Below are 17,549 nucleotides of genomic sequence, written 5' to 3' on the forward strand. Positions count from 1 at the left end.
GGAAACCAAACAATTTACTGTAAAATGGGATTTCCACCTCTGAAGCTCTCTGGTTAACACATTGTATCATGTTTTGATTAAATCATATAAAAACTGAAGTGACTACTGGCAGCAGCTTCATATTTACTGTGCAGATGTGAGAGTGTTGTCAATCTCGTCATTAAAAATCAAATTCCTTTAAAATTTTACTTACCTGGTACTCAACGTGCCTGCAGACTGAAAGAAAAATGCCGATACATGATAGAACATTCAATTTATTACCATTTTATCATCAAAAACATTACATATGTACATTTAGTGAAAACTGTAGTCCTACACTCAATGTATTCAAAGTGCTTTTAACATATAATCTGACAGTAACAGAACATAAAATGCAGACACTAACACAATCATATAGTAACAATAACAGAAAATATGACACATCATACCTACGAACAAGTGAATGGCTACAATAAACAACAAAAAATTGCAAATAATAAAACACTGTCAACTAACTCTCTCCAGACATTTCAGTCAGTGTAGCTCTACCGCTCCAGATGTAGTGGAACTATTATACATACATTTATTAACCACACTTGAGCTACTGTAAGACTCGAGACAACTAGAGCAGAAATGTGGCCAGATATGTCAACTGTCTTCCTGCGTACTCGTACGACAGAGTCTGTGATCCAGACTGAGACCTTTTTTAAGATGGGCACTTCGCTTTAGGCTCAAATTGATATGAAAGTCGAGTTCTCTTAAAAACAATATACAAAATAAAGTGACTGCAAAATTCAACTTTAACACAAAATAAGTGCATGTCCATTTATATCCACTTCTCCAGGAATATAGTACCTACTGTATCTCTAGATATAAACCCAAGAGAAAGCAATATCATCAAAAAAAAGTGAATAAGTTTGAAAGTGAAAGACCGCTTTGCTGCCTTAAAGTGATTGTCACTGGAATCCTTTTTTTTTTTTCATTGAAGTGTTAATTGTGGCTGTAATTTCTGGATTTGAAAGATTCACACTTTGATGCTAAGCACAAACACCTTTACCACATATATCTGAAAAGATGAATCGATCTCTGCTGACAACCACCAACAGGCAACAAGTGTCACACTCAACTTTATAAAAGATCTCCGGTTAGGTTTTGTATTTCAGATGTGATATGGCATTTTCACAGCTGGGTCTACAGTGTTTAGGAGAAACTTAAGACTTTTCAAAACAGTTTTGAAGGTACAGAGCTAACTATTTTTGTCCACCATGGTAAACTCGAGGCCCAAAGACGCTGCTTTGGTTAGGTTTAACACTCTGGTCTGTGTCAGAAGGCACTTCTTACTGAGGGAGAACATTATCATCACAGCGGTCACATATTCAATGATACATTTCACTCACATGCTATGGATGTAATGAAAATATTTTATAGGTTTTCTGCTGATATTGGTTATTTTAGTGACATGGACTACTGATATAATTTCCTTTTACTTAATACTGTTGCTAATGGATGGAAAAGAAGATGGCACAAGATATCTAAGAGTTTTTTTTTCTTCTTTTTTTTGGAAAAAAGGGTTGTTTTCAGGCTACTATTTTTTATCAATATAGGCTTGTAATGATAGTTTGACTTTAAAGAAGTGTACTTGTTTTCTTGACAAGAGTTAAATGAGAAGATCTATGCCACCCCCAGCGGCTGGTTAGCTTAGTTAGCTTAGCACAAAGAGAAACAGTAGCAAACAGTTAGTTTGGCCCAGTCAGTAACAAACTCCACAGACTGGTACCTCTAAAGCTCACTACTGAACACATTATACCTCTTTTTAATTTTTTAATTTTTATTTTTAATAAACTGTAAATGTGACAAGTTGTAGTTCTACCAGTGCTTTGGACAGAGCCATGCTAGCTGCTTGACCATGTTTCCAGTCTTTATGGTAGGCTAAGCTAACATGTTTAGGATACTGACTTGAGAGTGCTATCAATAGTGTCAACTAACCTCTGTCAAGACAGTAAATAAGTGCATTTTCAAATAATATCAAACTAATTGTATTTTACTGAGTTCACATTTTTCTCAGAGAAATATATTGATGTTACTATTTTTTTCTAAGTTTAAATCTTGTATGAACATGACATACCAAAGGCTAAAAATTACCATGATGTTTTATTGCCTCGCACAACCCGCCCCATCAGGTCACCAACATTTCACTTCTCTCCTTTTAATAATGAACCAGTTATCAGATGGCGTATATGAGGCTGGGGAAGAGCTAGGAAGCTATTAAAATCAAATTGCACTGCCAGTGTAATGTAAGGTTGGCAGTTTAATGGGAGAGATGGCTGTGAGAAGGCTGCATTCTATCATTTCTGACATGGCAGTCCACTCCTATATCCTTGAAGCACATTTCTGAATGACTTTTTCCTTTTGCTGGTTGTAACCGATTTAGGGATTTCGCTGATTCATCACTGCCATCAAAGTCAAGCGGTTTTTGTGTAAGGCATTGATCACTTTCACATTTTTGAGAGAAAACAGAGTATGGTAAAAAAAAAAAAAAAAAGTGGGAAACGATTGCTGAGGCTGCACATTCTTAGAATGAGCCTGATGTGATTTTGTCATTTTCAGAACAAAAGCCTTTTTAACGTTGTTTTACAGCAGACCTTGGTTTCTCAGTATCTTCTTGTGAGGTGGAGGTGGAGTGATTTAAAAAAAAAAAAAAAAAAAAAAAAAAAAAAATGGGGGTCATGCTGGATTAATGGCAACATAAAACACCTTAAAGCTACACTTAAAGGATTTTTGGTGCAATCTTTGAAGCTACTGCTGCTGTCACACAACATACAAAAAAAAAAAAAAAACATCTTTTTTTAGGACAACTCTTCATGTACCACTCGCTCTACAGTTGACACTATTATTAAAGTATCACCAGGAAATGATATATTACACGTCACTATACATATTTCTACATCCTCTCTACAGTAGTGGGTAAAGTGTCCAGTTTTGGTCGAGCAATTCTCTGTCATTGAAGGGGTCTGAGGCTGCAACTGGATTCACAGCCACTAGAGGGTGATGGTGCCTCTTCCTGGTGCTGGCTCTCCTCCTGTTCTGGCTCATCAGACAGAAAGCTGGGAAATGTCTGTGCTCGGGGGATAAAAGTCATTGTCAGGCCGGATCCTGTGGAGAGAAAAAAAAAAAAAAGTGGAGGAAGAGTTAATGGAGCACTTCTTTTTTTTAAGTTCATCTGTTTCATTTAACTGGACCTTGCATTGAAAAAATATGTCCTGTTTTCTTCTACAGCATACTCATGGCATTACTGTTGCTTAGCTACTGTCCATGCTGATATCTTTATAAAGGAATGACGATTACTGGATGCTCCTGGCTTTCCCATTTTAGGTGAAATGATCTTTCAGAACCTTTTGTTGTAGGTGGTTCAAAGATAATACAAAAGCATAAAACCTGCAGTTGTACAGTAACAGATGTGATGGGAAATCAACCTTTCACCTCAGATACACAACTTCATTTTCTGGTACTGTCTGCTGTCTTCTCGTTCCCTGCTCTCTCCCTCTCCACCTTAATTTAAATTAATTGGACCAATTTGTTCTGCAGTGCATATTGGTTAACTGCACTGAGAGGGAGTAATGGATACTCGTGGGTGGAGGGCTGTTCTGTGCAACTGTGAGAGCATTAATAATATATTAGAATGCTGTTTGGAGATGTGCGCGCTGAGGTAGGTTGAGAATAAAGTGGCTGGCAGGCTGCTGATCATGCACCGAACAAGGAGGAAGTGGCCAGTGATCAATATTTCAGGAGGCGCAAAATCTAACACAACACTGTAATCAACACTAACCTATAGCATATGTGGTACCTACTTATGCAGCTGGCTAGGAGAAGTTGCTGCATATCAATACATTTCATACATTTCGAATCAATTCACGCGCAGAGGTTAATTGAAATTTGATTAACAAATTAAAATTTGACTTTGTTTTCTTCCAGGGCCGTACCGACAACATTGACAAAGAGATAATTTTCTCTTCTGCTGTTGGTGCTGAAAAGCTTATTAGCAAATCATTCATAATATAGTGAACACACATTCACGCTCACACTCACACTCACACACAGGCAGCCTCTCCTGTTCGTGTGTGTGTGTGTGCATGCGTGCGTGTAGCCCACAGCGCCAGTCATGATGCCACCAAAGGGAATCGGTGAGACGCACTGCCAACTCACCACAACATAGAATATTAAACATGACCCAGTCAGCCAATCAATGTCAAGTGGTTTGTGTGAGTGTGTGTCAGACCAACAGACACAGTCTAGTAAAAAAAAAAAAAAAAAAAAAAAAAAAAAAAAGTGTGAAGAGAAATGATGCACAAGTAAAGAAAGACGCTCGACAGGAAAAACACAAAAAGAGCATTTTCCTGTGTGAACAGCTTGCAGGAGGAAGCTCAGAGGGGCCGGTGTGGGTGTGAGGAGACCAAAACAGTCCCAGCCATAACAGGTGAGTCATATACACACACGCGCACACACACGCACACACACACACACGTACACCGCTCTGTCTGCTAGTCTTTTCTTTCCACCACTCCCTGAAATAAAGAAAAATGAGATAAGACTCCAGCCTTAGGTTTTAAATGCAGCTCAGTCCAGTTTCTAGAAAAAACACAGGTTAAAAAAAAAAAAAAAAAAAGCAGGGGGTGGGGTGGGGTGGGGTGGTATTGCTCTCCCCTCCCCCGCTGTACTTAATAGATTGCTGAAACGACTGGTGCGCAACCAGGCATATCCTTTTCACATCTTTGCCAAGACAATCCCTCTCCTCAACCAAGGCCAATTTGGGCTGGAAAAAAAAAAGAGGCAGGGAGCCCAGTGCAGACAGAGAGGGTGAAGCAGATCTCATCATCTCCTTGGTCATAAACAGCGGTGTTTGTTGTGCGGTGCCAGACCCCTGACGAGAGCCACGCTTTTGGACAGGACACACAAATATAGACACGCTTGCGCGCACACACACAGACACGTAGACACACACACAAAAAAAAAAAAAAAAAAAAAAAAAAAAAAAGATAAAAACACAGAGTGAGAAGACAGTGTCAGCATCTCTCCTCCTCTCCTATCCCTATGAGAAGCAGACAGTGATTTGTCAGTGCCTTTTCATTACTGGGGAAGGTCATGTCATCCTATCTGGCCTGGGGTGGCAGCTGCTGGGCCGGGCACACACACACACACACACACACGGACAGATACAATGGTGGACCCGGACACACAAGGAGCTATTCATGCATACATGTTGACACACACACACACACACACACCTGTCTGCACCTTCCTTCCTCACCGTGCGATAACACTGTAACAGCTGTAACCAGAGAAAGAGAAGGTGCCTGCACCACAAACCCTGGATTATGCAAGACTGCTGACATGCAGCTTTGTGTTTTGTTTTTTTTTGTGTGTGTGTGTAGTAAGCCAGCCACAGGAACAACAATAAGCTTGAGGGAATAAAAGATCAATCCAATGCATCCTAAAGATCGGGTCAGTTCATTTAAATCTGGATTCAAATAAATGCCTGTTGATGACTGAGATAAAAAATAAATAAAAAAAAAAAACTTTCCATGCATACAGACAGAGACCAAAACACTTGAACTCAGTTTTACCTGGCTGTAATGAATTTTTCATGGGATTCAGTTGTTGCATCTACATCTACTATATTCCATGTCGCCTGTTGCAGATAAGATAGTGTTATCATCCCGCTCCCCTATCATCTTGTCCCCGTGCCTTTGATACTTGCTCCCTCTCTGTAAAATCCCCTCGTATCACTCCCAGCCGATCAAACTAAGCACCGTGCTTCATTCCATTAGAATTGCTAATACTACGCCACTAAACTGTGGAGCACAATGAAATGCAGAGACAGAGAGAGAGAGAGAGAAAGAGACAGAAAGTGTGTGTGTGTGCGTGTGTGTGTGAAATGGCAAAAAAAAAAACATAAAAATGGGCCCAAGAAAAAATACAAGCATTCTTGTAGCTTTTCCATTCCAATATTAGAGTTGGTAATTGAACCATTTCCGACAGGCGTGGCACCTTGCTTTTTCAACTTGAAAACTTTAAAGTGCACTTATTTCTATGCATCAGCAAACTCAGAGAACACAACAGTTTCACTGAAATGCAAAAGAGTGAATAACATTAGGAGAGTAGAGGTGGAAGGCAGTAGAGAGTACATTGTCATTGTACAGTGTATGGTTTCTGGAGATTAAACCATCTATCTTAGGTTTTATTAAAAAGGTGAACTCTCTGGAGGTTGAATTTTGTTTCATACGGCAAGATGATCAAGGCTGAGTGTTTAGTTTTTTTTTTTCTACACCACATCCCTCTGCTTCTTTTAAACAAAACACATTTGACAATTATTACTTTATGTTATGACAAACAAGGCTTCTGGGATATACTTTTGAGGCATTTCCAGCTAAATAAAAAGCAGATGTGAAATACATTAAAATAAAGGAGTTACAGTACTTCACTTGCCAGGTCTCCCATTAACTGAGGCAAAGAAATAAACAAATAGGTGAATAAACCTCAACGGGACAGGAAACTGTGTTCCTTAATTATTCCCCCGCACCCGCAGGGTATTTGAAAGCAACCCGAGCATGACTCAGCAAATTGACTGTGCTGATTGGATATTCGTCATGCACTCAGTGATACAGCCAAGCAAACACAGCCAGCCATCATGGTCCAAATTCCTGATTTCTTACCTCTATTTGCACCAAATCATAAAAGTATCATTACTATTGAAAAATGATTTTATAAACAGGTGACCTGCAGCTATGACCTCTGTATGTGTCTCACAGTAACAGTAACAGTGATTCCCAATCAGGTGTACTTGTACCCCAGGGGGTATTTCTGTGGTTGCCAGGGGGGTACTTGGAAATACTGTAGAATCCCTCAGCCACTTTGACAAAATAGAAATTAAAATTACATTAAGATTGATTGAACTAAATCTACAAACTGAGACAGCTGTAACACCTGAATACTACATGTGCATGAAAACTACATGCAGAGTAGTTCTAAACAGGTAATGGACAACTGGTTGGACAAAGTAATGAATCAACAGTTCAAACAGTAACGTAAATGTTATGGGTGAACAAAAAAAAATCGATGTAAAAGTAATGTATAAATGGTAGATAGCTCAAATTCACAGATAAATGGTTGAGATAGCTGAAAATAATCGGTGAATAATTAAAACAGATTGCTAAAAGTAATGGATAAGTAGTTGAAATACTTAGATGAATGGAGCAGATAAATGGTAGGTAGTAAGCTAAAATGAATGAATAAACATCTGAATTAATTAGGCAGATGTAATAGACGCATAGTTAAATAGATTACGGATAAACAGTTGAAATAGTTAGTTGAATGTAATGACAAAAACAATGGCTAAAAGTAATGGATAAACAGTTGAAATAGAAAGCTAAAAGTCGATAGCTGAGAGTAAGGGATACTAAATGATTAAAGTCCAGCTTCTGCCTCTCCAAGTGGTGGTAGTACAAATGTCGACTTCGTTAAAGTGTCCAAACACTGACAGCTGTATGAAAAAAAAAAAAAAATACTGCAACTATATCCACTTTTATATAACTAATAGTTAAATCAATTGTTAAAATCAGTTCAAATGAACATTTTGAATATGGTGTCACTGAGGTGCTCAGTGCAGCACATAGGATGTAAAAGAGCTCCAGGGAGGAGGACACCTTCCGCCAATGAGGAATCAACGCAATTATTGTACATGGCTGTCCTCATCTGAGAATGGCTTGCATGGCTTAAAAGCAGCGCCGGCACCTGACGTCGGTGAGGTTCTCCTGACATGCCTTTCACAGTCCAAACACCCAGTGTCACAACAGGAGTTAAACTCCTGTCACTCCCTAGAATCACCTTGTCGTCCTCCTTGTCTGACGAGACCTGCGTCCTCAAACACACTGATGCATTCAATTTATTCATGGGGAAGGAGGGGAGATAATGGTCGCGCTGAATGTGTATGAGCAAGAGAAGGTGGAGGGTTGTTCCGAATCGGACAGACGCACAGAGAAAGTGTGGGAGGACCAGCGGAGATGCCAGGGTGATGGATGAGAGAAGAGCTCCTCTGCTCGCCGGAGTTTGGAGAGGAAGAGTTTAAAAAGGAGAGTTTACAGAGACTGGGCCTATAAATAATGACCCTGAGGTGGAAGCTTCTCTGTTTAGCGTATATGAGTAAAAACATGTTGATGTTTGGAATGGAAGACTCACATTTTGCTTTTAAGCTTATCAGGCCACAATTAAATGATAATGAAAAAAAATCCAGCCTTCGCTTTTCAAAAGAAAATTACGACGTCAGAGTGACTTTCATCTTTGCCTGGCTTTCTGTTTTGCTCTATCAGTGAAAGCCAAAAGGCCCTATAATCCTCAGATAAGTCTACTAATCAACTAATACCATGGACAGAGCGTAATCTCATCAGCTCTCTAAGCACCTTTCTGCCTCTGGTCTACATCTAGATGTTGGCATACACACACACATTAACACTCTTTCTTATGTATATGTACATTAAGTCCACATACTGTGCTGAGCCTGGATACCATAACGCACCTCCTGTGGTATTAATGTATTTCGGGTGACATTTATCTCTCCCTCACTTGCACATACATTTATTTTTAAAGAACACACATTGTTTATTTCACATACAAAAAAAAAGAAGAAGTGAAAAACAGAAATAATACCAGTCTGAATCAGTTCAAAACAGTTTGATAGCGGATTCATTTATGTCCGTGATAGGTTGACCTCAGAGATAAAAACATTTATCTTGGAATTCAGTAGTTTTTAGGTTACTTTTACATATATATAAGAGTTCCTGTTTGGAGGTTTGATTTATAGAGGAAAGACTGTGTTAAAACTGACCTGTGTAAATAAAAAAATGTTTTAAATTCTGCACATTGTCAACACTTAATTAGCAAAACAACATTTCGGTTATGGACCTTCATCAGGCATCGGACTCACAATATGAAACAACAACATCACACTAGCGCCACAGGCGGCAGCAACCAATCAAAAGAGGAGCCAAATCACAAACATGTTGAATAATTACATTAGTAATTGATAAGAAATATCTTCAAAATTAGACAAATAATATGTTAAGATCAGCAGTAAAATAAAAAAATAAAAAAATCATAAAAATGGAGTATAGAAAAGAAAAAAAAATTTGTTATTTTATCAACAGACGAAGTTCAAATTGGGTCTACGTATGGTGGAGGTAGACTGAACAAAAAACATTCATGTATCAGAGTATCAGTTATGAAAATCTTGGTTCCCTTTTGATTTGTTGTTGCAGCCTGTGGCTTATAAAATCTGATGCCTGACAAAGATTCAATGATTCAAAGATTTAACAATTTTTTTTGGTTGAGGAAGCGAGCTAGTTAGATGATAGTGAACACGGATATAAGACAAAATAATTTCATTTTTTTCATAATTCCTATCACCCATCACAACCAAAGATACTGCAGAGGTTAAGAAATGTGGTGACATGGTTGTATTAAGTGACAACTTGAATTTGAAATCCCTCAGATGCAACATATGACATTTCCACTCTGCGTCTTCCTGCTTCTCCACCTGTCTTTCCTTTACCTCATCCAGTGTGCTCCACACTTTACCACTGACACAAGCAGATAAAGAAATAGCAACACTGTGCGTATGATAATTAGTAACTTCACGCCTCTACCTTGGTAACTGTAGAGATCTCCCACGCTGTTCTGACGCGTGATGTGCTGCCAGTAGGCGCTGCGTGGCAGGGAGATGGACTTGGTTAGTGTCTCTCTGGAGTGGATCTGAAACAGACAGAGGAAGCTTGCAGTGACTCTCACTTTCTGTCACTCTCAGTCACTCATTCACAGCAGGGGAAATTGCTCCGCGCATAGTACGGTATATTGCTGGCTGAATGGCATGTTTCCACTGTGAATGACTGTTTGGCGAGTGAGATGAGGATTCATTTGGAATCATGATGATGTTGTGCCACTGCATGGTGTGTTTTAGATTTTTTTTTTTTTTCATTTGCAGTGTGAAAGTAGAGGCTTCATCTTAAAGTCAAAAAACAACTTGAAATATATGAAATATGTCAATATTTTACTGAAAAAAAAAATCTGCACTTACTCAGCAGTAAACATGTTATTTCACCCATTCTGCAACCCCGACTGGTGAGTTTTGTGTAGCTACCCGTGTGATTTATAGAGCTGAGGGTAAATGCTGCATTTGGAAATGTTCCCAAATGGTGGGGTCCAAGAGCAAGGCCATATGGTCAAGGCTCATCAAACACTAGGCAGGCCTACATAAATAAAGAATAAAGATGATAGCGGGGAGCAGGGGAGGAAGGAAGGAAGGAAGGAGGGAGGAAGGAAGGGATGGGGGGGGGGATGTTGTGATGGAAGGAGGGAGCGGACGCCAAGACCACGGGGTGTCAGAGGGCTCCTGGACCAAGGCAGCGCTTTTGGGGGAGAAACCAGGCATCAATACCTACAGAGAATTGCGTATTGTTGAGTTTGTGTCTGAACATGTGTGAAAATCATGATTTATTGCTTTTGTGTTCATTGGTTTCTAAAAATAATTCTTTGAACAGCCTCAATGAAATGCTTGTTTGATCTGCTTAAATCAAAAGACGGTGAAGAAATCATTGAAATACTAGAGATGCAAGGCAGTTTTTAAAATGAAAACGATGTGTGTATGTGTGTGCATGCATGTGCATGTGTGTGCATGCGTGTGCATGTGTGTGCATGTGTGTGCATGTGTGTGCGTGTGTACAGATGCCATCCTTGAACAAATGCATCTTGCAGTCTTTCTTCTAGAATCAGGTGCAACAGGATATTTTAGCAGCTGTATGAAGGTGACGCACAACATCTACGCATTATATAATTGTTCCTAGAGCTGTGGTATGTTGACACTTGCACTCATTGTCAGCTGTTGCTAATATTGGCAGCACTTTTGGCCTCATTGTGAGCTGCTGTGGGTATCTGATAAATAACCGAATATGTAAAAATGTACCTGGGAGCTCTTCTCCATCTCTTCCATCATCCTCTCATGCTGCTGGGCAATGGCCAGCGTGGCCGAGTGGACCCGCTGGTAGATCATCTCCCCCTCCCGCGTCTGGAACGTGAACAAACCCTCTCCTGTGTCACACATCCTGCGCCAGGAACACACACACAGAGACAGAGAGAAGTACACACACTTTGATCGCGCTCACTCTTGGATTGCTGATTTACAAATATGCATGGTTGAATGTTACAGAGAGACACATAGATTAAATAGCACTCTGAAGTCAAGCACGCACACACATACACACACACACACACACGAGCGAGTAGATACAGTATACAAACAAAGAAACGCACAGAGGCACCTGTCAAATCACCGCCTGAAGGGCTCTGCGGCAAATGTTGATATCCTGGGATGTTCTGGATATCCAAAGTTGCTTTGTTAAAGTTTTTATGACATTTTCAAAACTACATTTTTTCCCCCTCCCACCGACAACATTTCAATCACACAGACACAAACACAAGAAAAACAAGCACAAATCTGCATGCGTACACACCTTCCAGACTCAAAAGTAAACCAGGTGGAGTCTCGACCGTATCTGCGCAGGGAGCTGAGAGGCCACATGACGAGTTTCAGGCGAGCGTTGTGAATGTCCCACAGGTATATGTTTTCATGGGTGATCTGCATGGTGCACTCTCCATAGATGTCCAGGTTAGGGGTGGGCATTAGGTACACATTGAAACGTTCTGGAAAGATTGACACTGCACTTATTAAAAAGGTAAGTGGGATTCTCAATTGTTCAACAGTGAAGAAAACTGAGAACTGAAGATAATCTTCTTTCTCTTGCTTTCTCTCTTTATCCCAGTAAAATGGAGGTGAATGAATTTTTGTTTTGTGTTTTTTTTTTTTAATGTTTTTATTTCATTTGTGGTGCTGGCAGCATTAGAAAATTACATGTAAAAAACTCAGGGGTATTATCTTCTATAAAGTGACCATGTGAGTCTAAAATATTTTTGTTATTTGCATTAATTTGTGAGAAAGGAAAGAAATTTTAGGAGCTAAGCTTATTCTCTCTCTCTTTCTAACACTTACAGTACATCTCATTTTTATAATGGAGCTCTGGAGGTACCTGTAATTATTTATTACCTTTGTATTGAGGCTAGCTGTTTCTTCCTTCTAGATGTTTGTACAGAGCTAAGCTAAGCTAGCTGCCGCCTTCAAGATTTGCATACTATGGAGGTAGAAAAAAAGGTAGATAGAAAAGTCATAGTATAGTAAGATATAAGAACATCATAGTATAACAAGTAATAAAAAGTCATTGTGTAGTAAGCCATAAAAACATCATAGTATAGTATGGAATTAAATGTCATACCATAGTAAGGCATAAAAAACGTCATAGTATATAAATAAATAAAAATGTCATAGTATAGTGAGGCATAAAAACATCATAGAATAGTATGGCATAAAAAGTCATAGTATAGTAAGTCATAAAGTCATAGTATAGTAAGGCATAAAGTCATAGTATAGTAAGGCATAAAGTCATAGTATAGTAAGTCATAAAGTCATAGTATAGTAATGCATAAAAAAAGTCAAAGTACAGGAAGGAATTTGAAGAAGAAGAAGAAAAAGAAGAAGAATTTACTTTACTTAGTATTTATTGTTTGCAACAGAAAACACAGGTTACTCTTCCTTAGATTCATTAATATACCTCCCTTAAAGATATAAGTCAGTCTTCCTGCAATTTGTCAGATGCTATACACTGAAACCACAGAGGTTACCAGAAGTATGCAAAACATCTGGTGTTAAAAAACGAAAAAGAAAAAAAGTTGCATTTGTAAGGACACAGATGGATGAAAGTTCAAATCAAGTTGCCTAAATTGAACAGTTTGGGATGTAGCTTTGTTTAAATCTTAAATAGGGTTGCATGAGAGCCAGATTAAGATAAGGGATCAGCTCTTATCAAGTGATGGATTACTCTTCACTCTCTGCTGTGTGGATCTAAGATATGGAGTATTAGAGGGATGGGAAGGTTAGATTTTTTTAGTTTCTGAGGCTGGTAGAATAAAAGATGTGACTACTACAAGACTGCGACAATATTTAGTTTCCATATGATATCAGCGTTGTGCATACAGAAACAAACAATTGGGGTTTGCCTCACCAATTTGGATAGAGTCAAGTGTTTTGTATGTAACTGCCCATTCTATAGCCCATAGCATACTAATACATATTAACAACACAGTAAATTGACTTCTACCATGACCTACTTTTTACTTTGTGTTTTTACATGTCATGTGACAATAACAGAGTAAAACAACCTTTAAAGGAGCTATTTGTAAGTTTTGCTGCTGCTACATAGTCAACATTAGCACTGACAGCTGTTTACTCACCAGTCTAGAAGAAATGTTGTGAGTTCAACAACGAACTACATTCCTTCACTCACCAAGAGCTGTCTTCATTAGTGGAAAACAACCCTCTTGTTTTGCTTCTATTTCTATTACTTCTTCTACTAAAGCTAGCACGCCAATTTGCCCGGTCAGCCCATCTCGTCACTTTCCGATACCGAGTCACTGTAGCGTCCAGTCAATCCTGATGAAGTAGCGCTGCTCAGACGTATCTTGTATTCTAACGATTGCTGAAGCTCTTGGCAAGATTTGTAAATAAACAACTGTTTATGCTAACATTGGCTATGTAGCAATAGCAAAACCTTCATATGGCTCCTTTAATAAAAGTATTTTAAATAGTACTTTACTTGACTTCCCCTACAGTGGGTCTAACCAGCCATCCAGTGAGCTGGAGCTTGGGATCAAGGAACCAGATCTCCCCGTTCACTTTAAACTAACTCTCTGTGGCAGACAAAGAGAGAGGAAGAGATAGAGAGGAAGAGAGTTCTCCATAATCTAAATTAGTTCTCACTAATTACGCTTAATGATTCAAAATAAGCCATGTGTCTGCTGTGGATAGAAAATGGCAATGTCATAGTGTGGCATATTTTTAGGGACAGTGAAAATGAACTCTGATCTAATTATCAGCCCCTGCTGTTTGGGGAGGGCTACTAATTGAAACGTGGTTGCAGGCCCAAGCCTCTTGTTCCATTCATTACAGGCAGCAGAGAGCTGCTGGCTCAGTTTGTCTCCATAACACACCGCTGAAACTTTTCTATGAGCACCAAACAGCAGGGCTTCAGCCACAAGAAGAGACAGAGAAATTGTGTTGTTACAGTTCAGCTGGTTCACCACAACACAGTCAAAAACGTGTGTATTGATATCTTAAGAAAATGAGGCCAAGTTATGTTGAAGAATACAATTTCACTTTACTGCTGCAGTGAAATGAAATGGGTTGAAATGACGGCACATTCTTTTCAATTACTCGCCCTTTTACAACTTTAAACTGCTCTTCTTTGCCTGTTGCCTTTTCGATTTCCTCCGCGAGTTTACAAATTACAGAGAATGAGCTCCACTGTGATAGCTGCGCCCTGTTGTGTCCTCTCTTTTCCATTTCCATTTCCTGTGAGTGGAATATGTGGGGAAGCACATTTATTTCACATGGCTTTAGGAGCCATAATCTCATCCATCTCTGTGACAAGCTTCATTATGAGGGAAGCCAGTGATGCACAGCACTTCTCATTAGGCCTGGAACAGAGCCCCAACCACAGCCTGTGACCTGTGCTCTAACTCACACACACACAGGTTTCCTTCAACACACACTCATCCAAATGTACTTCTGAAGTTGAACAAACGTCCTAATGTTACCAAAGACAGTTACAGGGGACTTCGGATCAGATATTGACAAAAAATGGCCCCTATTAGCTAGGCCTAATTGGACAGTGTCTGTTCTGCTCCCCTAACCCTCTGAGGGCTCAGTTGCATTAACACATACGGGCCCGGACTGCAAGCACTAACTGCATGGTGGCGGGCTGAGTGAGAGAGATTGACCCTGAATGGCTGTCTGTGTTAGCAGGGACTAATTGGGCACTCACCGTTCTGCTCCCGCTGCACCCCCGCTGCTAACAGGTCTGGCTCTCCCAGGCTGATGTCGTTGAGACGGCTGCCCAGGCACTCCATGCACAGCAGCTTACACCATTCCTCTGCATCCAGCTCTGCACACAGCCACACAGCAGCACAGCGTTAAGGCATGTCCACCATCAAAAACACACACCTACTCCATATCCAACACTGTGGACATAATAAAACATGTTGTCCAGATTATACTGCTACGTCTGTGCTGCCTGCAGTGTGTTGTGCGCATACACGTGCACATATACACATAAATCACCCAAGAAATTTCAAAATAAAAGAATAGATGCACAGGACATAAGTACAGCTAACAGAAACCACTGGGGAAAAAAATCAATCTGATCGATTTGCTGTAGATTAAAAGAGGCACTGGGTTCAGCAACAGCCAATGACAGATGAACGCTAGGTTTCTCCTCCCTCCTTTGCCAATACTCAGTTCCAAGGCTGTAAATTATAAGTAACAATATGGCTAAAGTCACAACTTAAACTAGTGATCATCTGTTCAGTCAAAAACCTATGTTACAATTTGAACAAGGGTTTTAGCATTATCCTTTTAAAAAGAAAATGTACATATGAAACAAGATAAATAAAATTTCAATATAATGAGATGGTTAAAGGAATAAGTACGCTTATTTGCTTACTTGTCAAAAGTTAGATGGGTAAATATATAACCACTATCATGTTATTGAAGCTAGCAGCAGCAGCAGCCTGTTAGCTTAGCACAAAGACTGGAAACGATGAAACAGTTAGGAGCTTTCCAGGAGCAACAAATACCAGCTCACTAACTGACATGTAATTTCTTGTTTGTTTAATAAATACTAAAGCTGAAGCAGAGAACGTTGGCATTTTACAGGGGGGTTAGCTAAGATGACTGGCTGTTGGCAGTAGCTACGAATTTAGCATAGAGGCATGAGATTTCAATCTTTAAACTCTTGGCAAGAGAGCAAATAAAGCATTTTTTAAAAATGTTCCTTTGGGGGTTCATAGGAATAGTAATTTTGTAATATTTTAGACTAAATCATGACAATTATGATTACTGGCACTTTTTAAAGAAGCCTTCTGGGTTTGAAGACTGGGATTTGTGTGGAAAGTTATATCTACCACACGTGACAGCTGGCACTAAAAGGAGAGAGGGCTTTTACTGAGAGACGGAATTTTTTTAATTGGACGGTAAGTAGGGACAAATTTCATGAATCAAATCTGGAAGTCTGTGTGAATACCAATTTTCCTTCCTGTTAAGTCAGAAAAAAATTGTGTTTACAATGGAGAAGATTTCCAATTGTCTTATGTGAGCTTTTGGTGAGAGTTACTGAGGTATGAAATGAGGCAAACGCTGGAGTTGTTTATCTTTGTGAAGCTCCTTAACTCTGGGCCCTGTGGAATTCTGGGATATGTGGCCAGTGATGTGTACAGAGACACATGGAAGTATGGGAATGCCACGCCGGCGAGTGTGGGAATGTTTCTGTGTCTATTAATCAAAAATCATCATATGCTTATGTGTGAGGAGACGTATTCTCACTTCATTCATTTCAAACTAGCTTGTGTAATCGCTGGCGTAGAGAGACAGCCTGTTTGTCAGATCAACTCTAGTGTCCAATGGGACAGATCTACACAACATTGCAGGGTGAAGGAAAGGTCTGCTGCAGCCTGAAGCACTTCATTCACACACAACAGAATGCAGAAACACAGATGCACCCACCCACTCACCCACACACACAGACACACAGACACACACAGACACACAGACAGCTACAGCAGCTCTGCACTTTAGCTTCCTGCTCATGCCTGCCCAGATTCAGCTCCTCTCAGTCAGTTACTATGGCCTTTAAGTGCCTCTAAACTCCCACATTTTTAAGGCCACTGAGTGGAAAATCGGCTAAACAAACACTTCATCAGCACTGAGGCAGCCTTGCTAGTCTATGTGCCACGCATGACGAAATATGGTAGGAGGATGTCTCTCTGTCTGTGAGGAGGTGTAGGTGTGTGATAGAAGAGGACAGAGAGGCATTTAATGTTAGCGAAGAGCGTATGAGAAAAGAAAAGAAAATGAGGTTGGAATAAGAGAGTATGTGAGGATCGAATAATGAGAGTCAGGATATCTTATTTTTCCTGCTTTCTACAAGAGGCTGTGGTTTGACAGACAAATGGGATATACATATGCAGTTGTCTTAATAATTTCTCGGATCTGATTCAGCTGTGGAATTTAAGTTTAGACTCATTCGGTACTATTCATATCTAATCTCTTTCAGATCTGCAGGTCACACCCTTGTATCTCTTTATGGCTCATACTTGACAGATGCATCCAAAGCACACAACTGTCAAAAAGTGTAAGATCCGTTATTGTCTTTTGTTCAGCGCCTTGTTTCATTGACAGCATGCTAAACATCATGACACTGCTCAGGTGGAGGCGTCAAAAAGTTATTTTTAAAAATAAAATATCAAGAGATCTTCATGAGGCCTAATTACCTTGTTTTTTCTTTTAGAAAACAGTCAACACTTATGATGTTTTTTTGGCATATCTGTATAAAGATATTCAAACAGGCTTGCAGTTTGCTTTC

The 17,549-nt window shown here is 39.6% G+C and overlaps 1 protein-coding gene across 1 annotated transcript in view; it reads right to left on the bottom strand.

Moving 5' to 3' along the window:
• Positions 1–2,937: 2,937 nt before the first annotated feature.
• Positions 2,938–17,549, bottom strand: part of dok6 (docking protein 6) — a 44,271-nt gene continuing 29,659 nt past the window's right edge. Inside the window, exons 4-8 of the mRNA XM_022744342.1 lie at positions 14,955–15,074; positions 11,535–11,724; positions 10,988–11,126; positions 9,675–9,780; positions 2,938–3,132 (exon numbers count right to left, since the gene is read on the bottom strand). Of these exons, the coding sequence (XP_022600063.1) occupies positions 2,978–3,132; positions 9,675–9,780; positions 10,988–11,126; positions 11,535–11,724; positions 14,955–15,074 (710 nt within the window). The 3' untranslated portion in view covers positions 2,938–2,977. The remainder of the gene's footprint in view (positions 3,133–9,674; positions 9,781–10,987; positions 11,127–11,534; positions 11,725–14,954; positions 15,075–17,549) is intronic.

Source organism: Seriola dumerili, unplaced genomic scaffold, assembly GCF_002260705.1.
Source record: "Seriola dumerili isolate Sdu_G_001 unplaced genomic scaffold, Sdu_1.0 BDQW01000079.1, whole genome shotgun sequence".
Taxonomy (NCBI): Eukaryota; Metazoa; Chordata; class Actinopteri; order Carangiformes; family Carangidae; genus Seriola; species Seriola dumerili.